Source organism: Equus asinus, chromosome 15 (genome assembly GCF_041296235.1).
Source record: "Equus asinus isolate D_3611 breed Donkey chromosome 15, EquAss-T2T_v2, whole genome shotgun sequence".
Taxonomy (NCBI): Eukaryota; Metazoa; Chordata; class Mammalia; order Perissodactyla; family Equidae; genus Equus; species Equus asinus.
In genome coordinates this window covers 39,805,515-39,831,449 of record NC_091804.1, presented here as the reverse complement: position 1 = coordinate 39,831,449, position 25,935 = coordinate 39,805,515, and the positions used below count along the sequence as shown (strand labels likewise).

Sequence of the window (25,935 nt, the reverse complement as noted above, 5' to 3'; positions counted from 1 at the left end):
CAGAAGGGAGAAGCGACTTTCCCTACGTCACACAGCCCGTGAGCAGTGGGGCCAGGACTTGAATCCGCGTCGTGGTCCCGCTTCGGCTGACTCCCCGGGGGCCCATGAGAAACAGCAGGACCCGAATGGTGGAAGGCAGCTGTGGGCCATCCGAGCGGAGGGTCTGGGTGGACCCCGGAGGGAGAAACACCTAGGGGTCCTCTGCCTGGTGCCCCTGGGATGGCAGTGATCGTGGCAGCACCTGTGACGTCTGCCCCTGGGCTCAAACCCAGGCCCCGTGGCTGGCACTTAAGAATCACCCAGCTTCACAGATGTGGCCAATTATTATTGCTTATTTATTTCCTTTTGGAAATTTACTTTGAATTCCTGTTGGCTTTCCCCTTCTTCAGGGGCGCTGGTCCTAATCCAGGCAGCCTTGTCTGACGACAGAAGCAGACGCTCCCAGGTGGGCTGGACGCTCCCCGCCTCCGGACGGTCTGGCAGAGGCTGGTGGGAGAGTCCGGTTTGCAGCTAATCCTTTTCCTCATCAGCAGTCAGCTCCTCGGACCCCCGAGGGACGTCTGGAGGGGCTGCTGATGGTGGAACCAGCTGGAAGGGAAATGCGAGGGCAGATGTGGCCGCAGCACAAGGCCGGCGGTTGGCGGGGCCTCACTGCAGTGGAGCAGACAGGGAGCTGCACTCGGAGCCCATCAGACGCAGGTTCAAATCCCACGGGCTCCGCTCGCTGCTGAGCCCCTTCACCTCGATGGGACTCAGTTTACCCTGGTTGTGCCCCAAGCACTGGTCCCTGCCCTCGAGTGAATGCTATCTGTCCCCATTGTTGGCTGAACACACTGTGGGGCCGAGGGAACGGAAGACAGCTTTCTGCCGGGTCGCAGCCTGCCCCTTCTCTCCCAGGCCCCTGACCTGCCCTTCGGCCTCCTGAGTCCCTGGCTTCACCCTTTGTCCGAACGGCCGAGAGATTCTGATAACAGCCACTCCGAGGCTGAGGGAGGTCGTCCCGAGGACAGCGTGTTCCTGCAGCCGTGTCCTAACCTCTTTCCCGTCCTCCCAGGGCTTCAGACCAGGACAGGGAACTTGTCACTGGGATGTGCAGGGACACTGCTTTGAATCCCAGACTCCCAAACGGCTTCTGCCCTTTTTTGGTTTTGATGTGGTCTCTTTGGGTTCTGTGGATCATAAATCTACTCCAACAATTTCAGGTAGAAAAGGGATCCATTGGAAGGTTATAGAGATGTTTCTTTTGGTCATAAAACAATAAACATTAAAAACCCCAGGAAACCCAGTAAAACTAATTTGAAGAAAGAAGATTTGTTGGCTCATGTAATAGCAAAGTCCAGTGGTAGGCTGGCTTTCAGGTGAAGTTTGATCCAGCCACTCAACACTATGCCTGGAATCCAGAGTCCCACAGCACCTACCCCTCTTCCACATACATCTGTGTGCATGTGCCCCCAGAACGGCCACCTGAGCTCTAAATATCCATGACCTTTCAGCTCAAGTATCTGCACCAACAGGAATGTTCTTCTGTGTCTCTTGATTTGCATTCCTGAAGGAGGGCTCTGATGTCCAGGCTCATCCTTTTGGGCCAAGCATCAGAAGTCTTATGTTTCTGGCCAGTGGGTAGATGGTTTCTTCTGAGTCCAGCGTCCAAGGCTTGTTCAGTCATTGGTAGTCAGACCATTAGGGTCACGTGTCCACGCCACCTCAGTGGAGGCAGGATGTCTGAGAAGGAGTCATGGATCAGGCAGCCACCAGGGGCAACGTCCCCAAAGACCCTTCAGACAAAGGCCTGGAGACTATCTGAAGGGTCCTATTTTGTTCTTAATTAGTAATTTTAGGAAAATTTCTAATTTGGTTCTGGTTAGGAATTTTTTGCCTCGCTATTTCCTGAGGCTCTGTTTCTGGTTCATTCAGGAGGAGAAATTCAGATTCGGGTTCAAGAAACGGTTTTAATCACTGTCCCCGGGAAACCAGTCCACACCCACGTGTGTCGACGGCCAGTGAGCCCAGGATCGTCCCAGACGGCGGCTCACGGCAGCGGGACCACTGCTGCAAACAGACTCTGCGTGCCTGCGTTACTTCATACCAGGAAAAAGGCTCGAGCCTCCAAACAATGCACCCACGTCATGCGTTAGGCTGGAAGAACTTGTTTGGCCAAATTTAGAACCGGCAAGAAGGTCAGAGAATAAATTTAGGCCTGAACTCTGAACCTTGAGGGCTGGCAGCTCCCTCTGGCTCTGCGTCCTTGCTGGCTTCTCATGCTGCGCTGAGCTTGTTAGGATTTTCCCTCTCACTGCTATGTCCGCAGAACTCTTGCAGGATACCGTGGCCTTTAGGGGTATGACCTGGCGTCTAAGCCTGTCTCTACTGCTTAGAAGCTGTGTGTCTCTGGGAATATGTTTAACCTCTCTGAGCTTTAGTTTCATCATTTTTTAAAGAAGAGGGGAGGATTATAATAATATCCACCTCATAGGATGTAATGAAGATTAAGTTTTTTTTATTGTGGTAAAATATACATAACATAAAAGTTACCATTTTAATCTTTTAAGTGTGCAGTTCTGTGGGATCGAGTATATTCAGACTGTTGTGAAATCATCACCACCATCCATTTCCAGAACTTTTTCATCTCCCTCAACTGAGGCTCTGTCCTCATGAGACCATAACTCGTCATTCTCCGCTCCCCAGCCCGTGGCAACCACCATCTGCTTTCTGTCTCCACGAGTTCGACTGTTCTAGGAACCTCACATGAGATGACTCAAATATGGGGCCGGCCCTGCGGCTGAGTGGTGAAGTTCACGTGCTCCACTTTGGCGGCCCAGGGTATCACCGGTTCAGATCCTGGGCGTGGACACGGCACTGCTCATCAGACCATGCTGAGGCAGTGCCCCACGTGTCACAACTAGAAGGACCCACAATTAAAATATGCAACTATGTACTGGGGGGATTTGGGGAGGAAAAGTAGAAAAAAAAAAGAAGAAGCTTGGCAACGGTTGTTAGCCCAGGTGCCAATCTTTAAAAAAAAAAAAGATGAATCAAACAATACTTGTCTTTTTGTGACTAGCATCCTTCACTTGGCATAATGTCAAGGTCATCCGTGTTGTAGCACGTGTCAGAATTTCCTTCTTCTTTAAAGCCAGATAATATTCCATCATATGTAGACGCTGCCATTTGTTTAATCATTCTTCTGTCCCTGGTCACCTGGGTGGCTTCTGCCTCTGGCTGTCGTGAATAGCGCAGCCGTGAACATGGGTGAGCAAATAGCCGATCAAGCCCCTGCGTTCGCTTCTCCCCAGGAGTGTGCTTAAGAGATATTCCGGAGAGCCCTCAGCCCGTGCTCATACGTAGCAAAAGTTCAACCTGTTGTAACTAATAGAACCAGTGTTAGAAAGATAGTGGGTAAACTTGTTTAAAACTCGGATTAAAGAGCGAGGTGTCGTTTTTGCCAGTGAAATTAGCAACAGCTATGAGCTGATGGCCCTGGCCGCAGCTGGGGGTGGTGAGAGGGTCCCTCACATGCATCCGTGGGGCATCTCTCTGGAAAGCGACTCTGTCTGGAAAGCGACTTGAAGGACTAAAAAGGATATAGTGAGGCTTTTGGAGGTGCTCATATCATTGGACCGAATAATTCCATTTCTGAGAATCCATCCTAAAGCCAGAAGCTGAAATGCAAACCCAGAGTTGAGTCTGCAGAAGTCGGTGCCGGCCGTCTTCGTGACATTGTGGAAGCAACCCTATTTCCTCCCGCAGGGAGCAGTTAGGAAATAACGTCGGCGCAGCCTTGCAAGGGGATAATTTGCAGTCCTCAAAGACGCTTATGAGAATAGTGAAATGGGAACATGTATATGCTATCCTGTTTCATGAAAAAGAAGGCATAAAAAGTGTATATGTTTATCCAATAAAGTAGATACCATTTATGGCAAATTTACCATGTGCCAGAAACTCTGCTAAGTTCTGCATGTGCTTTCTCTCCTTTACTCCTCCCAGCAACCCAAAGAGTTGGTTCCATTATTTCTCCATTTTACAGATGATGAGACAGAGGTTCCGAGTGGTGACGGACCTCTGAGTGTCACATAGCCGGCAAGCGACAGAGCCGGGATTCAAACCCAGGGCCCTCTGCTCCAAACAGCGGAAACAAACAGAAAGAACAACTGTGCAGGACAGGCTAATCTTGGCTCCTTGGGAGAGCAGGAGGGAGTTTTACTTTCTTCTTCATACTTGTCTGTGTTCTTTTACCCAAACCAGGGGGGAAAAAAAAGAAGCATATTAGATAAAAAGAGAAAGAAAGAAGCAATTTCCTCTTGTATGGCCACCATTTTTGAAGATAAAACATCCAGGTTTTGTGTCTCATGCCACAAACTCAGTTTGTGTCCATTGTTTTCTGGTTAAAGGACAGCAGAGTGTCCTGGCTGTGTCTTCTGGCTGTTGGCTTAATGACCATGGACACACACACACACGCACACACGCACACGGCCCACGCCGCCCAGGACAGGACAGGACAGGACAGGACAGGAGAGAATAACCAGCAACAGCCAAAACTCTGCTGGATCGATGCAGCCTGTTACAGGCGCAGCTTTCCAAAAGGCAGTGCTCAGTGAAATAAATATTTTTCCTGTGAGAAGAGGCTTATGTCGGCGATCTTAACAACCCCCCAATTCATTCCAGATCCGCTCCGAGTGGCTGGCGTCAACGCGCCCATCTTGATGTACTTAGGGTCCCTTAGTAACTGCAGTGTGCCTGTGCGGCTGGCTGGCTTCTCCCGCTCGGCCGTGTGCCGGGGCGCCGGGCAGGAGGGCGAGAAAGAGATTATCTCTTGGAGAATGCTCTCCCCGCTCCTCCTGAGCCCCTACAACTTCTTGGGGTCCCCAACTTTCTTTTCCTGGTGAACCGCCACTGTTGAATCAAAACTGGAGGCCTGAGAATGCAGCTTCTCTTCTTGGCGACGGCCCTGTCCTTTGAGTCCTGGAGACAGTCTGCAGGAAGAACTTGGAGGACTTTGCAAACACAGCACATGAAGAAGCCTGGGTTATCTCAAAAACTGAGAGCGTCAGTAGCTGGCAAAAATTAATTGATTCATTCCTGCATTCATTCATTTACTTGTTCACTCCACAGTTGTTTCCTGGGCAGCCCCCACGCCCCGGCCCCGCCAAGGGTAAGATTTGGTGCAAAGCTGGTATAAGCTAGTACAAAGCTACTGGAGATACGGGATTCCTTCCTTCATCCATTCATTCGTTCAGCACACATTTACCCAAGGCCTCGCAGGCGCCGGGCACTTTCTGGGGGCCGGGCCGCTGGCGGTAAACGCCTCCTGGACCTTGCCTTCTCGCTGGGGTGACAGACAAGGAGATGCAGCCAGAGGATATCAGACGGCATTTAAACGCCGAAGAGGGAGACCAGGCCGGGATGAGAGACTGGGAAATGGGGGGCGGGGGCCGTTCCGCTTTTAGATGAGGGGAAAGGACTTATGAGCAGGTGCTGGTGAAGCCGGAACCTGCAGGAGACCAGCGGAAACGACTGAGGAGGCACAGGCGCGAAACAGCAGCGACTCACGGGCATGTCGTTCCCTTTTCAATTATGTTTCAGTCCTGATTGTGCCGATGAGAAAGTCTCTGTTTGTTAATATGTCTTTGACGCCCGGCTGAGACCCACCGAGCTCCCCCTTGACCACAGAGGCTCAGCTGGCGAGCGCGCCCACCTGCACTCGAGCACGGTTTCATGTCCAGTGTGACTATTTTGCGGCTCCTGCATGTGGTATCGTCGATGGCCAATGATGCTGGCTCTTCATTTACAGTCAGCATTAAGGCATCCTTTTTATATACACTGTTTGTTGAAAAGCGAGTTGATTTAAAGAAAAGTATTAAGCAACTTATAATACAGGTGGTACTTGAATATAGGGAACATTGTGAAGGTGGTAAATGAATGAAATTTGGGATACATTAAAATAAGACGTGACCCTTCTCCTCGTGTTGCTCCCAGCCTGGCTCCGGAGATGAAGGCACTCTGTGTGACCCAGCCTGTGATCCCCGCCTCCCTTTAAGGGGCTCTGGAAGGGACGGCGTTCCCTATGGCTCCGATGGACGGATCTGGGAAGGCTGCTCAGGGGAGGAGATGCTGCGGGCAGCCTGAGGGCAGGGGCGGATTTGCACCTGCCGAGGAAGGACCCGCAGAGCACTCCAGGCCGGGGAGAGCAGCATAAGCCAGGGCAGAGCGGGTGGGAAGATGAGGAAAATCAGCCCGGCCTCGTGTGCACCGGCACCGAGCAGAGTGGCTGCGGGAGGCAGGCCCCAGGGAGACGACCCCAACTTCCTATCGTCCAGGACTAATCCTAACACGAATTCTAAAACTTCCACTTACTGGGCACGGCTTTCTCGCATTTTCTGATGTGATCCCCGCAGACCCGCGAGGTCGCAGTGTGGCTGCAGTCCTGTCCTACAGACGGGGAGCTGGCGGCCCAGACCTGTGCAAGGTCGCACAGCCAGGAAGTAGCAGTCAGCACTTTTCTTTTAATCTATTTTTTTATTGAGATATAACTCACATGCCATACAATTCACCCTTTTAAAGTGTACGGTTGAGTGGGTTTTATCATATTCACAAAGTTGTGCAATCACCGCCGCCATCTAATTCCAGGACATTTTCATCACCCCACGTAGAAACCCCGTACCCACGAGCGGTCACGCCCATTCTTCTCTGCTCCCAGCCCCGGCAATCACTGATATACTTTCTGTCTCTGTGGATTTGCCTGTTCTGGACATTTCATACAAATGGAATCCAGCATGTGGCCTTTTGTGTCTGGCTTCTTTCACTCAGCATAATGTTTTCAAGATTCGGCCATGCTGTTACATACATCAGTGCTCCGTTCCTCCCCGCGGCCAAATACCCTATTGCATGGATGTACCGCATTTTGCTTCACCATTCGTCAGCTGATGAGCATTTGGGTAGTTTTGACGTCCTAGCTGTGATGAATAATGCTGCTGTGAGCGTTGGGGCGCAGGTTTCGTGGGGACACGTGTTTTCATTTGACTTGGGTGTCTACCTGGGAGTGGAATTGCTCCGTCATATTGTAACTTTATGCTTAATCATTTGAGGAACTGCCAAACCATCTTCCGACGCGGCTGCACCATTTTCCATTCCCACCAGCGGCGTCCGAGGGGTCTAGTTTTTCCACGTCCTCGCCAACCCTTGTTCCTGTCTGTCTTTCTGATTCCGGCCCTCCCAGTGGGTGTGACGTGGTATCTCCTCGTGGATTTGACTTGCATTCCCCAGCAGCTGAGTCGCGTTTAACTCAAAATTTACGGTCCCTGCAGCACAAGCTCCCAGCCTCGTGTTCCCGGAACTGGGGTCAACAGGAACAGAGACGGGGAGGGCTAACCGAGGCTGGGTGAGTGGGTGGGGGAGCAGGCTCCGTGAGTGCTCCGAGGAGGGGAGAGAAGAGCTGTCAGAGGGGTTACGGGTTTGGAGCCTGGGAGACTCTGGGGTGTGATGGGGCTGGCGGGCACCCGTGCCAGGGGCAGAGCTGGTGGCCTGGACCCTTCTCTCTCCCTGGGTCCAGGGTCAGTCCTTCCTGACAAGGACAGGGCCTTGGCCTCAGGCCCATTTGGACAGAGGGAGGCAGAGGCTTGGCAGCAGAGCTCCTCCTCGGGGAAGCCTGCACCAGGCGCCAGAGGAGGGAGCCACCCCCAGGCCCGCGATGGACTCTGAGGGGAGCTCAGAGCCCTGAGGCCGGTGTTTGCCAGCTGTGCCCACCAAGATCGTGATGCGCCTGCCACCTACCTTCTCCCAAGTTGTGGCCTTCGGGGTCCTGACTCCCCGAGTGGCCTGTAACACCCAGGACACTGGTCGGGGCTCGTTCCCAGGCCCTTGGCGTGTGGGGCGGGCTCTGAGGCCACGGTTGCGCTGTTGTCAGTTGCCGGCTGCTCTCTGATCATTAACGTGTGCAGTGCTCAAGCTTCTTCCGTATTTACTACGTACCCTTATGACCTCCCTGCTCTGATGCTTTACACACGTTGTTTCCGTCCCCATTTCACAGAGGAGCAAACTGAGGTTCCAGGAGGAAGTGCGCCCCACAGCCAGTGAGTGGTACCGTCAGGATTTGAACAGGTCTCTAACCACCAGGCTACCTGGGAGGGTGGCTCACAGAGCAGCCTTCCATTCCAAGGCTTCCATTACAGAGGGTGTGGAGGTTTCCTACTGCTGTGTACCTGAGTGCCACAAACCTAGCAGCTTAAGGCAGTCCTGGTGCGTGAGCCCCCAGTTCTGGAGGGCAGAGTTGGTCTGGCTGGGGTCTCTGCTGGGTACCACAAGGCTGTCGTCAGTCCCACGCGGCTGTAGGACTGGGGCCCCCACTTTCTTGCTAGCTGTCAGCTGGGGCCACTTTCAGCTCCCAGAGGCCTCCCGTATTCCTCGCCACGTGGCCCCCCATCTCCAGAGCCATCAGTGGAGACCACCACACCCCGGCTCCCTCTCATGCTTCAAATCTCTTCCACCTGGAAGAGCCGGTCCTGTTCTGGGCCCACCTGAGTGGGTCAGGCCGGCCCAGGTTCCAGGGGGAACCACAGAAGGCGACCTATTCACAGGACGCACACCCGTTACATGCACAGGCTGTACCCGAAACTCAAAGGAGAGGATGATACAAGGTCAGAGGTCACTGGGGGTCGTCTGAACGCTCTGCCTGCCACGGAAGATCTTAGGTTCTAGTGGTAACGGTCACGGTAGCTACAGTAACAGCGATACATCCTTTCATTTGCTTGGAGCGTCATCGTTTTCAGACTGATCCTACATCTGTAATCCTGTTGGAGGCGCTGTAAGGTACATGCATTATCCCTATTTACCCACGAGAGAGGCAAGTGTCTAGTTAGCCCGGCCGGGGCTGGAGTCCAGATCTGACCCCCGGCCCAGGGCTGATGGCGCCCACAGTGCCCTGCTTCCCATTAGAGCCCCAGATCTCATCGCCGTCCTTGGAAGGGGCGATGCGTCTTTTCCAGCCAGCCCAGCCCTCCGGGAGGTTTCCCTGTCAGCTCGCCGCATTGGGTCATTTTTACAGGAATCACCACTGGCCTGGGCGAACCTCACCTCATTAAGCAGGAAAACAATAAGGCCTGAGGGGTGCAGAATCCAAACAGCATGTGTGCAGGAAGGGCCCAGCCCCGCGGGGGGAGGCGGCTTGGCCGAGGCTGGGATGGCTGGCCGACAGCGAGGGCCACGCTCTCCAGAGGACGCCGTGTCAGGCAGCAGTGCCGGCCGTCCCCCGTCAACGTGCGCCAGGCCTTCTACTTGGGACTTGACATGGATGCCCCAAGCGTCAGCCCCTGGGTGCCCACATCTTCCAGACTTCTCGTGGGGTACCCCTCGCTTTAATAATATTTAAACCAAGGCCCAGACCCCAGTGAGAAACTCAGCTCCCCCTGACTATCCCCAAGGATTGTCAAGGGTCTTAACGTTTCTCCCAGGTATCTTTGTGCTGATATGTTAACTTTTTAAAATTCTCCATTGTTCTCCTAACATTGCTGTCTTTTTTCCGTTTATCCCACGCTGAATGCTGCTCCTATCCTTTCACTTTTCCTAAAGTATTGCTGGCACAGGCTGCTGGGGAGTGGGCTCTAGAAATGTCTGTTGTGAGCCAGTGTGAAGGAATTTGGCTACTTTAAAGGGGGGGTGGTCCCAGAAGGTCACTGAGTGGATCCCGAGGGGCAGCTGGAAATGGGCCGGAACCAAGATGGAGCCCAAGACCGGCTCACAGTGGACAAGCGGGTCAGGGCCCACTGCGGCCGGATGGACGGAATCCCGTGCATCCCCTCTGTCCTGCTCAGCCTGCTGTGGCTCCTGTGCAGCTCCTTGGTGAGGGGCCATGGGGCCGTGGGCCAATCCCAGCAGACTGACAGCAGTAGGCAAGAACTAAATCCTCTAAAGGAAAACAGTGCACCATCAGGAGGAGAGAAAGTCCACGGAATTTGGGGTGATGGGAACCCAGGGGGAGCACACTTGGAAGTAAATTCTAGAATTCCCGCCCTAAAATTTCATTGCTTGGAGAATTCCATGTGTTGTCCCCTCCCCCAAGCCTTCCCCTTCTCCAGCTGTCAATTATCAAGAAGCACATTTCTGTCTTTTCTTTTTTTTTTTTGAGGAAGATTAGCCCTGAGTTAACATCTGCCAATCCTCTTCTTTTTGCTGAGGAAGACTGGCCCTGAGCTAACATCCATGCCCATCTTCCTTTACTTTATATGTGGGACGCCTACCACAGCATGGTGTGCCAAGTGGTGCCATGTCCACACCCAGGATCTGAACCGGCGAACCCCGGGCCGCCAAAGTGGAATGTGTGCACTTAACCGCTGCACCACTGGGCCAGCCCCTCTGTCTTTCCTTATAAGGAACAGTCTAGCACTTCCTCTCCCACCCACCAGTGCTTGGGGCCCACCTTGGCGCACCCAAAACCTCATTAAACTGCTGGGCTAAACAAGGCATTTTCTACCTGTGATGGGTTGAACTGTGTCCCCCTAAAAGGTAAATTGAAGTCCTACCCCATTGTGCCTGTGAATGTGACCTTATTTGGAAAGAAGGTGTTTACAGATGCAATCAGGTTAAGATGAGGTCATTAGGGTGGGCCCCAACCATGATGGTGCCCTTATAACAAGAGGGAGACACTTCGTGAAGACAGAGACGCACGGGGAGGACACCATAGGACGCCAGGGCAGACACTGGAGCGGTGCGGCCACAGACCCAGGAACGCCGAGGATGGCGGGCCGCCACCAGAACCTGGAGGAGACACGGAAGGACTCTTTCCGGGAGCTTTTAGAGGGGATGTGGCCCTGCCCACACCTTGATTTTGGACTTCTGGCCTCCAGAACTGTGAGACAATACATCGCTGTTGTTTCCAGCCCCCAGCTTATGGTGCTTTCTTACAGCAGCCGCGGAAAAGGACCACGCGACCTCAGGCCTCCGCGTCAGCAGCACAGAGCAGCAGGAGAAGCTGCAAACTGTGGTTGGGAGTCTCCCTTTAAAGAGGAGAAAATGGCGCATCCTCGCAGCTGTAAGGTGGGGTAAGTGTAAGGTCGTGTCCGTGGTTCCTATTTTACAGACGAGCAAACTGCAGCTGAGGATTCGTCCCAGTCATTTCCAGAAAGAGGCAAAGGCTGGGCTTCAACTCGGGCCTTTGACCCCAAGACTTACACTCGTCACCCACCCTTTGAAGCTGTGGACGTGTCTCTCACAGGTTATTGCAGAGTCCACAAATCCTGGTCCCCAGATGTCACTCTTCCTTGTGACCTGAGCTCATAACTTAGTGCTGCCCTCGTCCCCACGGGAACCACCCGTTGCAGCCACATCCTCTGCGAGGATGGAGCGAGCCCTCTCCCTCGTGACTTCCTCACAGCGCTGCGGACGCATTCCCGCTGCGGTCATCTCCCAGCGGAGCCAAGTCAGAACGTCTGGCAAAGAAGGAACGAACTGATAAACAGCGTAGCACACACTCTCCAGGGCCTGTCTGCAGCGTTTTGCAACACTTTCAGAAAGTCCGGGATTACGACTCCGGCACGAGCTGTTTATTTCAGGCTAACCCCGTACACGTCCTGCATGCTTGGGAATCCGCTGGCTTCGGTCCTGACGTCAGGAATGGCGCCCTCGCTGGCCTCCGTGCGGGCGCCTGTCGTGGCCGGTAGAGCAGGGCTGCAATACCTGGGGGGACCAGCAGGGGGCTTCTCCCATCAGGAAATGGGTTTAAAGCAGACGATTCTTGAAATTCACGGCTTTGGGTTCTAGAAAACAAGTCTGTTCCTCTGGGAGGAAATCCACTCTCTTTACAATGTGGGTTGACCATCTGGCATAAAGGTGTGAAGAAAACCTGGCTTTTCCTGCCCCTCTGCCCCAGGCCGGCCCTGGAGCTGCGGCCGGGAGCCCGGTACCGTCTCTGTGTCTCCAGCCGGCACCGGGCGGAGAAGGAAGCCGCACGTCACACTGTCGAAGGAGAAGCAGAACGGCGGGCCGGCTGGATCTGGCTCTTGTAAATTGTTTACTTGGGACGACCAGATGGCTCATCTCTCGCTGAACCCTTGACCATTTCCTGTGCTGTTAACAGCCGGTGTGAGCAAACAGTCCCGTTCCACCGGCCCACGAGCGGAGCGAGGCGCAGGCTGGCTGGGGGAGCCGCAGGCATTCCAGGGGGCTGACTCAGCCCGGGGCTGGCGATGCTCCTGGAGACCCGGCTCTAGGTAGTCCACTCGGGTTGGAGAGCAACCGTGGTGGGGTGGGCTCGAACTGCTAATACCCACGGGCTCCCCAGGGATGACCCTGCCCCTCGCTCACCTCTGGGGCCCTCCAGCGGGGTCCCCTTTCATCCCACCCCCTCACCTCTTGGCACTCAAGTGCTCAAAATGTGTGCGAATGCCAGCATCTCCCTCCTGCACGCTGCGTGAGTGCGGAAAAACTCCTTCCCCTCTCTGAGCCGTAGTACTTCAGCTGTAAACGGGGCTGGGTGGGGGGCTGACATCGCTTCCCACCTGCCTTACGGGCTGGGGGAGGATGTGTGGAAATAGGACAGATTGTGTAAAGGCTTTGCAACTCCCCCCATCCCGCCTTTACTGTGACAAGACCCGGTTGTGATGATTTTTGAGGAGTGGGAAAGGGAAGCCATGGGGCCTCTTGCCTTCCTGGGCAGTGGATAGGGAGCTCTTGGCCATCCCTGTCTGGGTGCCACCCTTAGGCATTGCTGGGCAAGGCCTCCCCGGGGTGGGGTGGGGGGCTCCTTCAGGGCCTTGTGGGTGTGGTGCGGGGTGAGATTTTAATTCTGGGTGCCCAGCAGCCCCAGCCTGGGTCTTAGAAACCTGATGGACATTCAAAAGCTCACTCTGGTCTTCGGGGGGTGGGGACAGAGGGCAAGGCTGCGGGCCGGGAGACCCGTGAGGCTCAGCAAGGTGACGGGGGCGTGGCCCGGGGTGGGCTGGGAAGGAGGGGGAAGTTTCATGGTGTTTGAGGAGGAAGATGCCCTCAGGACTTTCCTCCTGGCGGGGAAGACAAAGTTCTCACCCAGGGAGGCAGACTTCAGTGGTCAACAGACGAGAAACTTCATCTCAGAGCGGGAGAGAGCGGTTTCCAAACTCTGAAACGTAGAAGGACAGTGTTGACAGATCTGGTCGCGTAAATGTTCGCAGCTTCTGTTATACACACACCCCCATCAAGAAAAGGTTGAAAGGTGAGCGGGGGGCTGGGAGAAAACCCAGAAAGGATCACCATCCGGGATTTGCAGACAGCTCCCAGGAACCACCAAGAAAAGGCTGGATAACTGGGCAAAGGAATCTGAGCTGGTGAATCCCACAAAAGGAAGGTTCTGGCGACAATGAACATGTGGACACGCACCCCTCTGTCTCCTCAGGAATCAGGGAAGCGAGGTGAGAACATGGCCCACTCCCTGCTGAGTACTGGCCAGAGCGAGGAGGGGGGCGTCATGGGCTGGGAGGGTCGTGGCTGCAGCAAAGACAGGATGGGGCCAGCGGTGGGAGAGCGCCCACATCAGACTCAGGGCGGGACAGCTACACCGTTGTAATGGTGCCCCCTACCCCCCACCCCCTTCAGAGACCTGGCGGTTTGAGGCCTGTGGTCGAGAGTTTGGACTGGGAGCCGAGCCGCCTGGGTTTAAGTTGCTGTTTGCACCTTCCTGTCCCGAGGCCACATTGTGGGGAGGGTCAGTGGAGCTGACGCGGGGCGAGGGTGAGGACCGGCCGGGCTCTCTCGGCTCCTGGGTCTTGGCTGGGAGTCGGGGAGTGGGAGCTACACCCGGGGAGTGAGAGGTGGGCTAACCCGATCCGCATAACGGAGGCTCTGGTGGGGAAGGAGGGAGAGGGAGCCTGTGGGCTGGAGATGGGAGGGGTGGGAAAGGGCAGGGGGCCGAGTGATGGCTGTCACGGGCCCCTGAGCACCTCGGCCTTCCTGGGACTCTTGTTCCATAAAAAATATTAAGTAGTGTACAGTGTTCCCCCTTATCCACGGGGGATACGTCCCAAGACCGCCAGTGGATGCCTGAAACCACAGATGGCACCGAACCCTGTGTAGACGGGGTTTTTTCCCATATGTACAGACATATGATAAAGTTTAATTTATAAGTTAGGCGCGGTAAGAGATTAAGAACGATAACTAATATTAAAATAGAACAATCATAACAATACACTATAATAAAAGTTACCGTAGACCTTAGCAACCTCAGCACATGATTTTCTTCCTTTCCTTATTAACTTGAGAACTTTCACTTTTTCGCCTAAAGGAAGCGCTTTACGGCTTCTCTTTGGCGTATGCGAATTGCCAGCATCACTACTCTTGTGCTTTGGGGCCGTTATTAAATAAAATAAGGTGACTTGGACAGAAGCACTGCAATGCCGGGACAGTCGATCTGACAAGTGAGACAGCTACTAAGAGACTACCAGGTGTCTACGTGCGGACACGCTGGACAAGGGACGAGTCATGTCCCGGTGGGATGGAGCCGGACAGCGCGAGATTCACCACGCGGCTCAGAACCGCGCGCAATTTAAAACTCACCAATTGTTCATTTCTGGAATTTTCCATTTAATATTTTTGGTCCACAGTTGACCGAGGGTAACTGAAAACCTTGGAGAGTGAAACCGAGGGCAAGGGGGGAGTACTGTATGTTACGGCTGAACCGTTATAAAGATGGATGTATTATATAATAAAATACATGCTGTTAGAGGACATGTACAATATTATGTAATAAAATATTTTCTTTGACCTAAAAGTTCATTTTTTGTCTTCTGGTTTTGGAGGTGACCCAGGCGTCTCCACGGGCCCCATGCCCTGTGCTGGGGGACAGGCGGCCCTGGGAGGGACCTAGCTCTTGTTCCGGAGGCGGCAGTGGGCAATGGGACTCTTTCCAACCCTTCGGGCTGCTTATAGAGAGATGCTGCTGCCCCCAAGTCCAGCTGCGTGGTCGCGGGACTGTCTGTGTCCCTGAGACGATGCAGAGTCTGGGCGGGTCGTCTTGTGTGGGGCGGGCGGCCGAGGTGGCCTTCCAAATCCAGCCTCTCGGGTTTGAACCCGAATCCTGCCTGGGTCGAGCTGACCCAAACAGTGTGTGTTCATCAACAGTCAGGTTCTCTGGACTGAAAAGGCGGGGCGTCCTTGGGTCTCCCCTCGCTGTAGGCGGCTTGCACTGAAGGCAGAGCTCCGACGTGACAGCAGACGAACCCCGGGAGGAGTCCGACCTCTTCTCCAAGCTCGTGTGCTCACTCTCAGGCCTCCAGGCTCTCGTCCATGTCCCGGCGCATGTGCACCTGTGCACGCGTGTGTGTGAAGGGTGCGGGTGGCAGAGGCCCCACGGGAGCTGCAGGCCGGGGGCCCCTTCTGAGAACGTCAGGCTGCCGGGCCCCAGATTCCCACAGCCGGTTCACAGGGGGCGAAGAAGCCTGAACAGTGTCTGCAGCCCACCAAACCCAGTCTCAGCGCTGCTCCTGTCGCCCGTGGAGAATCGGCCCTAACGCCCACCGCTCTGATCCGTGGTCCCTCGAGGGCAGACTCCGCCTCCCAGGGCACGTGGCAGCGTCTGCAGGCATTCTTGGTGGTCACAACTGGAGGGGCAGCGCTCCCGGCACCCAGTGGCGATGCTGCTAAAGATGCACGGCCCCCACGGCCAAGAGTTATCGGGCCCCAGCTGTCAGTGGTGCCGAGGTTGAGAGACCCCCGTACCCGACTCTGGAGTTAATTCTTCGGACAGCGCCCAGCATGTGGTGAGCGCTCTCTAAGTTGACTATCATCACCGTTATTGCTGGTCTCTCGGATTTCAGCATCCAACAGAGGCGCTTGGCTGGAACGGTGAGCAGGGGGCCTCACCCCATCCTCCCCTGAACTCAGGGTCAGGAGGGGTCTCTGCTCCGCCTCTCCGCTGTCCTGGCCCCCACTCCAGCGCTGACCCTTCTGCCCGCCCTGGTTTTATCCCTGGTCCGACAGCAGGCCAGGGTGGGGCGTTTGAGGGGGTTCAGCTGCCCCTTCTGTGCCTCCCAGAGGCTCAGCTTTCGTACCTCCACCCCTGTTATCTTTCCTCCGGGCTCCGTCTTCCTGTCCTGCCCCCTGGCACCTGCACACACTCCCACCCCCAGGGCGGCCTCAGGGGGCCCCTTCCTCGAAGAGTTGCTATCTCTCCCAGGCGACCCCTGGCTGACCCGGCAATGGGAGCGTGTTGGTGGTGTTGAGGGCGGGATGGGGCCTTATAAATTAAAACACCCTCTGGATATTTCACAGAAGTTCATGAATCATCTTTACCCCGTAAAACCCCAGTGGAGTTAGCTGGGAGTGTAGAACATATTTGTGGACCTTTAAAAATTTTTTTCTTTTTTTTCCAAGAGGAAAGTTTCTCCTCTGATCTCAGGTTCATCCTGAAAAGCAATTTTCTCTAGTCAGAGGATGCAGTCAGCTTCAAGGCTTAATTACTGTGCATCCCAGGACAGCTTAATTAATCTGTCTGTTTTTTTTTCAAATTAACATATTTTTTTCTAATTATGAGGGAATACGTGTTCAGTGTAGAACATTTGTAAGGCATTGTTTCAGAATTAAATCTGAGACCATGTTGCATGTAGTTTACTTCTTGCTCTTTTTTTTGAGGAAGATTAGCCCTGAGCTAACATCTGCTGCCAATCCTCCTCTTTTTGCTGAGGAAGAGTGGCCCTGAGCTAACATCCATGACCATCTTTCTCTGTTTTATATGTGGGACGCCTGCCACAGCATGGCTCAACAAGTGGTGCCATGTTCACACCCGGGATCCAAACCGGCGAACCCCAGGCCACCAAAGCAGAACATGCAAACTTAACCGCTGCCACCGGGCTGGCCCCACTCTTTTTTTTTTTTTGAGTATGCCCCCCTCTTTTTTTTGGTGAGGAAGATTGGCTAACATCTGTTGCCAATCTTCCTCTTTTTTCTTTGTCTCCCCAAAGCCCCAGTACGTAGTTGTATATCCTAGTTGTAAGTTGTTCTGGTTCTTCTGTGTGGGACGCCCCCACAGCGTGGCTGGATGAGCAGTGTGTAGGTCCACACCCAGCATCCTAACCAGTGAACCCCAGGCTGGCAAAGCGGAATGTGTGAACTTAACCACTCGGCCACAGGGCCGGCCCCACATCTTGCTCTTTTTGGCTCGACATCTTATTTTAAACAATTGTCTTTTCCCATGTCTTTATTCCTCAAAAACACATTCCACATGGATTTCCTCCTTAGGGCTGAGCCGCGCTTACTTACCCTTTCCTGTGTGCTTGGCCATTTGTGGCTGTGCCCACGGTCTCATCTGTGAAATGGCCACAGGTGCGCTGTGAAGTCCACTGCGGTGGCCGACCTGTCCGTGCGCGTGACCAGTCCTTAGTGAGCCTGTGGGCCTGAAGTGGAGCAGGACAGGAACACCCGCCAGGCCTGCCCTGGGCAGCAAGGCCCCCGGGCTGCGCACTGTGGGATAAACTGAGGAAAGGAAAGGGGGACGGTGACCTCTGGGGGACAGTTGGGGCTCCCTCAGGAGCTGCTTGTTCTCTTACAGCAGAGACCAGGGCCGTCCACTCATCCGGCCCTCCATCAAGCAGGTGGTCCTGGAGGGTGGCAGAGGGGGTGGCAGGACCCAGGACGGTGGGCTCCTATCTGCTCTACTGAAACCAAGGGTCCTTCGAACCCATCACTCTCTTCAATCAAAGATGCTATTACTCGAAACAAGCCAGCGGCTTCAGCGTGGGCTCCTGCTCTGTGGCCCCTGGCTCTGCGCCTGGGCCAGCCCTGTGCTCGCTTGACCAGGGAGGGTGACAGATGTCAGAGAGCAGAAGTCAGGACGGAAAGGAGACGAAGGCAGGAATAACTCTCTGGCCGAGCAAGTCCTGGGTCCTCCGTGCGCTCCTCACTTGGCCCAGAGCGTCCTGTGCTGGGGGCAGCCCTGAGCTCTAGCCCGGTCTTCCCATCTCACAGGCAGGAAGACAGAGGCCCAGAGGGGAGGGGACGTGTTCAAGGTCTCCCTGCTTCCTGGGCGCGCCTTCCCGGCCCCAGAGAACCTGGCTCAGGGGGGCTGAGCAGACGCCCTTCTTGCAGTCAGGAGAGAAGCATCAGAAAGAGCCGGGAGGGAGAGGGGCGCCCAGCAGGCCCAGTGGGCTCGAGGGGGAGTGGGGTGCCCAAGCTGGTGGCTTCTGTGCTCAGTGGGTCGGCTGCCGGCCTTCCCTTCTCTGGGCATCAGCAAATGTCTGGCCCTTGTTTGTGAGGACGCAAGGGGTGGGTGGTCAGGGATCGAGAGCAGAGGGCAAAACCCCAGCTCCAGCTGCTGTGGGCCGCACGGGGTGTCTGAGCCTCCCCATAAACAGTGGTCTGTGTCATCCCAGGGGACATGACCTTGGGCCAAAGGGGCAGCGGCCTCCCGCTCCCAGCCCCTGATGGAAGCTCGGTGTTCAATGGCCCGGCATGCAGTAGGCACTCACTCACTATTTGCTGAGACACAGCATTCTCGGACCAGCATGCAGGGGGCTTAGTGCCTGGGTGAAGGAATTCAGGGGCTGCAGCTACCAAACCCAGGGGCGCTGGAGGCCTGCCCTGCCTACTTCTCCTTCGATGCAGCCTAAACCCACTCCTCCCCCAGAGTGTGGTCCCGCCTCAGCCCTCAGAGATCCCCTGCGATCGCTGATGCTCCAGCCAGACCAGACTACTGGCAGGTGCTCTGACTGAGCCCATCTCTCTCGCCTCTGTGCCTTTGCACATGCTGTTCCTAACACCTGGCACACTCTTCCATCCCATCCTCTCTCTGCCAAGCCACTTCCTCCTCCTTCTTTAGGCTTCCCCCAGGGGCTCTCCCAGTCCCTCCCCTGGGGTCGCCTTTGGGGGTCCTCGTCTGCTCCCCAGGCCTCGGCTCCCTCTCCATCACAGCACAGTCTCATCACCTCGTGTCCTCCTTGCCTGTGTCCCAGGCTGTCTCCCACTGGACTGGTTCACAGCTGTATGCCCAGTGCCTGCATTCAGTAGGCACTCAATACATGCATGTTGAGGGAACAAAGTGAGTGGAGGGACCCCAGACACGGTTCTGAAGAGATGCCCTTCCATCATTCATTTATTCAGCAATCACTCATTCTGCTGGTATTTATCAGGGGCCTCCTCCTTGCTGAGGGTCTGGGGTGCGGCTGTGAAGACAGGAAAGACCCCGCCCCGAGAGCTGAGACCCACAATTACCGACAATTTGGGGCAGTGACAGGTTCTCTGAAGGATTTGGAACAGCGTGAGGGGTGAGGCCGCTGCAGCCACGGGGCACAGGGGGAGTTTCCCAGGAGGGGCCTGGTCACTGAGGCCTGGAGGCTGGGAGGAGCAGTGTGGAAGGCCTGGGGGAAGGGTGTGCCAGGGAGCGGGCACTGCCAGTGCGAGGCCTGGAGCCTCCAGCTGGGGCGCAGGGGACCGTGTTGGGCCAGGAGAAGGTTCCAGCTCCTCCATCCTCCTCTGGGTGATCCGGGCGGGTCTCGTGACCACTCTGGGCTGGCCTGGCCGCCGTAGGTCAAATGAGCAAGTCGGGCTCAGACGGTGCAGACGGTCTGGTCCCCAGAGCCTCCTCAGGCTGCCGTCCCTCTTGTGTATAAACTTGTATTCCGTGCCCTGGCTATTTTGCTGTTTTCTCTCATGCTAACCCGAAGGGGCTATTTTGGAAACTCTGTAAGCAGACTCAGGCCTGGCTGGCACTGGAGCGGATGTAAAAGAACCCTAAGTGAGGGACTCGGCATAAGAGCCGCCCAGCCCGGGTGCCCACGCCGTTAAATTTAGAAGCCTCACCTCCCGCGAGGTGAAATTGCAGGTTCCCCGGCGGGCGGGCGGCGGGGCCGGCGCGGGCAGACGGACACGGTGCAGTGGCTCTGCTCCCTGCAGCTGCACCTTGGGGACAAGGCCCAGGACAGTCTGGGGAGCAGCTGGCTGCGTGAGGAGCCCCTGCAGCTGGTCTGCCCGCCTGCGCTCGCCAGCTGGCTCCAAGCGGCATCGGTCTGAGCCAGTGCTGCCCGGGGTGCCAGGCAGAGAGAGGCGGCGAGGGACACCGCGGAAGAGGCAGGCCGTCTGCCACTGAAGGTTTGGGCCCTGCACGACTCCTCTGCCTCCCTCCCCTGCCCAGGGGCCCACCGAGGCGTCTGGCCTGTGTCTCATGCCCTGCAGGCTGCTGCCCGAAGCTGCCCGAGCGGCCCTGCCCAGGGACTTCCCAGGCCTGCCCACGATCCAGCAGCTAAAGGGTTAACGCCAGCCCCGGCAGGGGCGTGGGTGGAGGGGGTGTAGGGGGAGAAATGGGGCCCCCTGTGGTGCCCAGCCTCTGTTCTGAGCTCAGTGCCCTTGCATGTTAATGATGAAACATTAGGCATTGCTGCCTGTGGTCAAGGTGACTGACACTCGTTGGGGCTTTTCGGGAGCTGCCCCCCGAAGGCTCCTGAGGGTCAGGGGTCTCAGCCTGGCTCATGGAGCGGCTGAGCTGTCTGGGCGCTGGTGCCAGTCCCGAGGGGCCCACAGGGGCCTGGAGGGGACGGGCTTGGTTTTTCTGGGCCATCCCCCAGGGCCACGGGTCTAGCTTGGCAGGTCCCCTTCTCGAACCTGCTTCCATTCTGGGGTCCCCTCCCTCCCCGTCGTCCGGGGTCTGGCTCATGGGTGGGGGGGGGGGTGTGCCCTAGCCCAGCCCCTGGGGAAGCCAGAATAGCCAGCAGGAGTGTCCCTTGTGCCAGGGTCAAATCCCAGCTCTGGCATTTCCTACCTGTGTGACCTTGGCTGAGTCATTTCCCCTCCTCTCTGAGCCTCGGTTCCTTTATCTGTAAAATGGGGATAATAACAGTATTCGCTGAATATAGTGCTGGGAGAATTAAATGAGATCTGAAGCCCTTAGAGCAGGTAGTGGGCAGAGAGTTGGCACCCAGGGGTCAGAGGTCTCGCTGGCCACCCGGGGTCATCCATGGAGAGCTGCTGCTCTGTACCTGCTGTGTGAGGGCAGCAGAGCCGGCCAGCGCAGTTGCAGTGTCCGTGGCACCTTTCGCTCTGAACGGGGAGTTGCGTGGTGACACGGACTCCACGGTCTGCAAAGCTGGGAAGCTCGCTCTCTTCACAGAAGCCGCTGCCGCCAGCCCCACCTGGGAGCTGGCCCGCAGCAGAGGATCTGTCTGAGCCTCCTTATTGCCCCACGGCCTCGGCCCCGCTGGCCATGGGTGGGCAGCTCTGCCTGCCACCGTTGTTCTCTGCCTGTGAAGACGGGCTGGAATCTTCCAGGCACCCGGCCTGCCTGCAGGGCACTCTCTGTCCAGCGGGGCAGGCAGGTCACCATTCCCGGCCCGCAGCCAGAGGCAGCGGTGCCAGGGGAGGCCGCGTCTGGCTGGAGGAGAAGGAGGGCTCGGCCAGGAGGCGGGTCCTCCAGGGCGGCCAGACCTCGCAGAGACAGAGGCTCCCAAGCCGATCTCCCTGCCCTGGAGCCTCCTTCCTCATGTGAGGAGTGTGGTGGGCACCTCGGGGCGCTGTCATGCGCTGTGAACCGCTTTCGGGGCTGGCATTGAGCAGGGAGTCGGCGCGGCTGGTTCCAGCTGCTGAGCAGCTGTCCCGCTCTCCCCGGATCGGAGGGCCGAGGAGGCCGCAGGAGCTGCCCAGCAGGCTGGCAGGGGTGGGTGGGTGGAGGGAGGCGGTCAGCCGTCTGGGAAGGCGCCCGGAGCAGGTGCCGCCAAGGCAGCGGGGGGCCGTCAGTGTCTAACGCCAGCAGGAGGAGCCCTCACTGGGCACGCTCGCGGAGCCCCACTCGGTGCGTGTTCCCACCACAGTGGATCCCAAGCTACCGAAATTCCTGGAACCCTAACAGTTGACTCTCGCGACCTGGTCCAGGCCGGCAGCAGCCCGCACAGGTGGGGGCCGTGGGGACCCCAGACTGCGCGGTGAGAAGTGCTGGCAGCAGCAGTCACACTCGCATTCCAAACCTGGCTCTGCCGCCTCCCCGCTGGGCTCTTGGACTCGTCGTGTCACCTCGCTGAGCCTCAGTTTCCTCAGCTGTGGAGTTAGGTTGCAATGGCCCCCATGCCTAAGAGGGCCGTGCGACTTCACTGAGCTGGCTGACACTGAGCGCCGAGCGTGGGGCTGGCTCAGTGACGAGCACTGGGTACATGAGGGCTCTGCCACCAGGCTGCCTCAACGTCCCCGTCCACACACAGGGCGCAGCTCATGGGTTTATAGCGTGTGACAGTCCCTGGCCCTGGTGGGCACACAGCAAATGCTCGCCAGCGGCCCGTCAGGGCTGGTGGTCGCTCCCTGGCTCGTCCACTCAGCAGCTCCCCCGGGGCTGGGGTCTGGCCGGCCAGCAGCCCAAACAGCCGCCTCTTCCCGTCTCTTCCGCGTCCTGTGCTCTCAGCACATTGTCCTGTGGTCCTTCCCTGAATTTCCATTCCACGGACGTGGTCACTGAGGCCCCGAGCCGCTGAGAGGCACAGGCACCGCCGTGGTCAGAGCCAGGCCAGCCTTTGTGTTTCCCTCACCCGCCTGCGTGCAGCACACGTGGGGCAGCGGGGCGGGGGCTGCACCCATCTGCGGGGGCGGGGGGAGCAGAGTGAGGCTCTGGAGCCTAGGGCTGGGGCTGACTGCGGACCAAATGCGGGACTGGACTCCGGAGGGACGAGGCTTGAAAGAGAATGTCGCTCCAGGCAGAGGCCCAGTGTGAGCAAAGGCGTGGGGCCTGGGTTCAGCGGCTGGGTCAGGGGACGTGGAAGGCAGGGGCCTCGCCAAGCGGGATGACAGCGACGGAGTTGGGGGGGTGGAGATTCTTTACGGGTTGGGCCTGGGCAGTGGGGTCCCTGGCATCCTTGGACCGACTCCACCCTGGCTAGGAGCAAGGTAGGAAACTGTATCAGCAGAGATTCAGGTTAGATATGGGGCGAACTTTCCGATCGTCCATGATGGAAGACGCTGGGTGACATTCCCAGGGGATGGGGTGGCGTTATTCCAATCTAGAGGTGGTTTGGAAAAAGGAAAAGACAGCCAGGTTCTGGGCTGGCCTCTTCGCAGCCCAGGTCGGAGGCGGGCCATGGATCAGGGGCTTCTGGAAACCCTTGATCGGCAGCCCGGCCTCATGTGAATTGGGCTTTGTCACTCCCTGCTCAAAACCCTCCATGGCTCCCAGTTGCCCTTGCTGAACTGCAAGGCCAAACTCCTCCCTGGAGCCACCAAGGCGCCCGTGACCTGTGCTGCGCTGACCTCTCCAACCTCACCCGGAGCCATGCCCCAATCCACTGAATTTCCTTCTTTTTCTGGATTACACCATGTCCTCTGCACCTCCAGGCCTTTGCCCATGCTGTTCCCTCTGCCTTAGCTACCCTTCCCTTCCCTTCCCTTCCCTTCCCTTCCCTTCCCGTCTCCCCTCTCAGCCTTGCCTTCTCAGCTCCTGGTCACCTCCTCCGTGGCTGGGTCCGGCTCTCCCTGGGCTCCCCCATCACTTCCCCATCGACTCCTTACTGCAACTGCCTAGGGGCTGGACCAGGAGCCCTGGAGGGCAGGGACTCTGCCCGCCTTGCTCAGTGCGCATCCCCAGCACAGTGTCTGGCACACAGCAGGTGCTCAGTGAGGTGGGGGGGGGGGGTCACTGGCAGAGAGGAGCAGCCCAGGGGGAGGTGAGAAGACCTGGGTTCAGGAGGCGCTGTTTCCAGCCGCACGAGCACTCAGCATCGCTCAGGCATTAAGGACCCGAGCGCAGAGTACGGAGACCTGGGTTCCAATCTCGCTCCTGCACTTGCCCCAGGCAGGGTCCCTAACCTCCTTGAGCCTCAGTTTCCTCATCTGTGAGCTGGGACAGCACTGGCCAGCCCCTCTCTGGGGCTGCTGTGAGGACCTCGGGCCCATGGTGGCGGGTGGGCGGCCGGGGTCGGCACCCGCCCGGCGACATGCGAGGCTGACTGTCTGTCCTGTCCCTGTAGGTCACGGCCATGTCGGTGAGGGTGCGGTTCCTGTCCTCGGGGGACGCAGGGGCCGTGGGGGTCGTGGGCCGGAGCGCCTCGTTCGCAGGCTTCAGCAGCGCACAGAGCCGCAGGATCGCGTAAGTTCTGCCCAGGCCGCGGGGGTGGGGCTGGTTCCAGGGCCGGGCGGGGACGCAGGGACATCCTCCTCCCACTGCCAGGCTCCCTGAGCTCCCTCTCCTGCCAGGCCTGCAGCCCAGGACACGGGGTGCGTGTGTGTGTGCGTGTGTGATGTGTGAGAGAGACTCAGTGTCAGGAGAAACCTGTGATTTCCTCGAGACCTGAACAGGTGTCATCTCGCACGCTCCTGCAGTCGGTTCCAGGAGTCGATCTGTCTGAGCTTATCAGACCCACTTGGTAGACCAGAAAAGCGAGGCTCAGAGAGGCGGAGCCGCTCACCCAAGGCCACACAGCAAGACTGTTTCAGAGTTGGAGCTTAGTCTCTGAGGGGTGGGGTTGGGATGGAATGTTCTTCCTGTTGGACAGAATGCTGTGACCTGGGGCAGGTGACTTCACCTCTCTGGGTCTCGGTTTCCTCACCTGTGAATGAGGATCACGAACGGCCTTCCCTCTCGGGGTTGTCATGAGGGTGTGACGAGGTGACACGTGACAAGCACTGGCACACGCCGGCGCACAGCAGGTCCTGTGGGAAGTTTCCAGAGGGGGAGGAGCCGCGTCCGTGGAGCCGGGCTGGGCCGGGGCTGGGCCTCCGGACCCGAGCTCACGACCACCCGCTGTGTGTCCTCCAGCCGCAGCGCGTCCCCGGCAGGCAGGTTCAGGCCCGCTCAGCCCAGGCCCGCCTGGCACCCTGGCTCCAGCGCTTCATGTCGGGCACTGCGCAAGCCCCTGGGGCACCACCTGCCAGCTGTCAGGCCTGGGGAGTCGCAGCCCCTCGGGCACCCTGAGGGCCCGAACACCCACCTGTCCAAGGAGAGCAGGGCGCAGAACCTGGTGGTCAGTGAGTCAGTCAACAACCAAATCTCATCATGGCACTCCCTGTCTGAAACCTCCAGAGGTGCCCATCTCACTTAGAATACGATCCAGGCCCCTCGTGTGGCCTTACAGCCCCTGTGAGCTGGCCCCACTGGGCCTCATGTTTAACCCTGTGCTTTAGCCACGTTGCCCTTTCTCCCCTCTGGGCCTTTGCACAGACCGTGCCCTCCACCTGGAGCTCTCCCACTCCTCTTCCCCTGGCCAGCTCCTGCTTAATCTTCTCTGGGACTTAGCCTCAAGGCCATGTCCGGGGAGGACCCCCGGAGCCCCAGACCAGGCCTGGTCCCTCCTATAGCCCTTTCCGGGGGTTCAACAGCTGACAGTAGCCCCCCACCTTGATGCCTGGCCCTGCAGTTAGGCCTCTTCACTCTCCCACCTGGTCTCTGGGCTGCTCAGCTCCCAGCCGCACCTGGGAGGAGGGGCACCTCACGAGTGAAATCCCGGAGTGTCCCAGATGACCTGAGGAGTCCCTAAGTCATTCCACAGAGACTAACGAGCACCCAGGCTCTGGGCACAGACCTGGGCCCCCCCTCCTGTCGGGGCAGAAATGAGCCGACAATAATGGAGATGGATTCGGCTGGTGGCAAGTGCTGTGAGGAGTCAGAACCGGGTGCGAGAGGGCAGCTCGATGAGGCAGGGAGCCTTCTAAGTGAAGGCCAGAGAGAAGAGAAGGAGCCGATCGCGTGCAGACAGGGCACTGGGGAAGCGTTCCAGTGGAGTGGACAGCAAGTGCAAAGGTCCTGAGGTGGGAATGAACTCTGAGGGACAGAAGTGGCATGCGGCTGGCTTGAGGGGCAGTAGAGAGAGAGGGAGGAGGGCCCTGCAGGGCCTCATGGGCCCCAGTGAGGACATTCACTGTGTGAGAGGAGCCACCGAAGGGCTGAGGCACAGGAAACTGAAGCCCCGAACAGGAAGAAATTTGGCCAAAGCCCCAGAGGGAGTTAGTGCCCAGTGCCCCTGCCTCCACGCCTCTGGGAGGAGAATGTGTGACGCCACCGTGAGGAGGGCACACGGCGGG

General features: G+C 57.3%; 1 protein-coding gene and 1 long non-coding RNA gene across 16 annotated transcripts in view; one reads left to right on the top strand and one right to left on the bottom strand.

The window, feature by feature from the left end:
* RIPOR3 (RIPOR family member 3) overlaps positions 1-25,935 on the top strand; it is a 106,081-nt gene that overhangs the window by 48,674 nt on the left and 31,472 nt on the right. For 11 of the 15 annotated variants that reach the window (XM_070486121.1, XM_070486128.1, XM_070486123.1 and 8 more), the window contains one exon: positions 23,886-24,004. In XM_070486121.1, coding sequence (XP_070342222.1) covers positions 23,895-24,004 — 110 coding nt within the window. In that variant the 5' untranslated portion in view covers positions 23,886-23,894. Of the gene's footprint in view, positions 1-1,914; positions 11,031-19,653; positions 20,038-23,885; positions 24,005-25,935 lie in introns of those variants that run through there. The other 4 variants (XM_070486127.1, XM_070486116.1, XM_070486125.1 and 1 more) reach the window with 3 other exon arrangements.
* LOC139040340 (uncharacterized) lies at positions 19,522-21,279 on the bottom strand. The gene is made up of 4 exons (XR_011494681.1): positions 20,922-21,279; positions 20,705-20,759; positions 19,750-19,848; positions 19,522-19,658 (listed from the first exon to the last, which is right to left on the bottom strand). It is a non-coding gene; the product is annotated as an uncharacterized lncRNA (long non-coding RNA).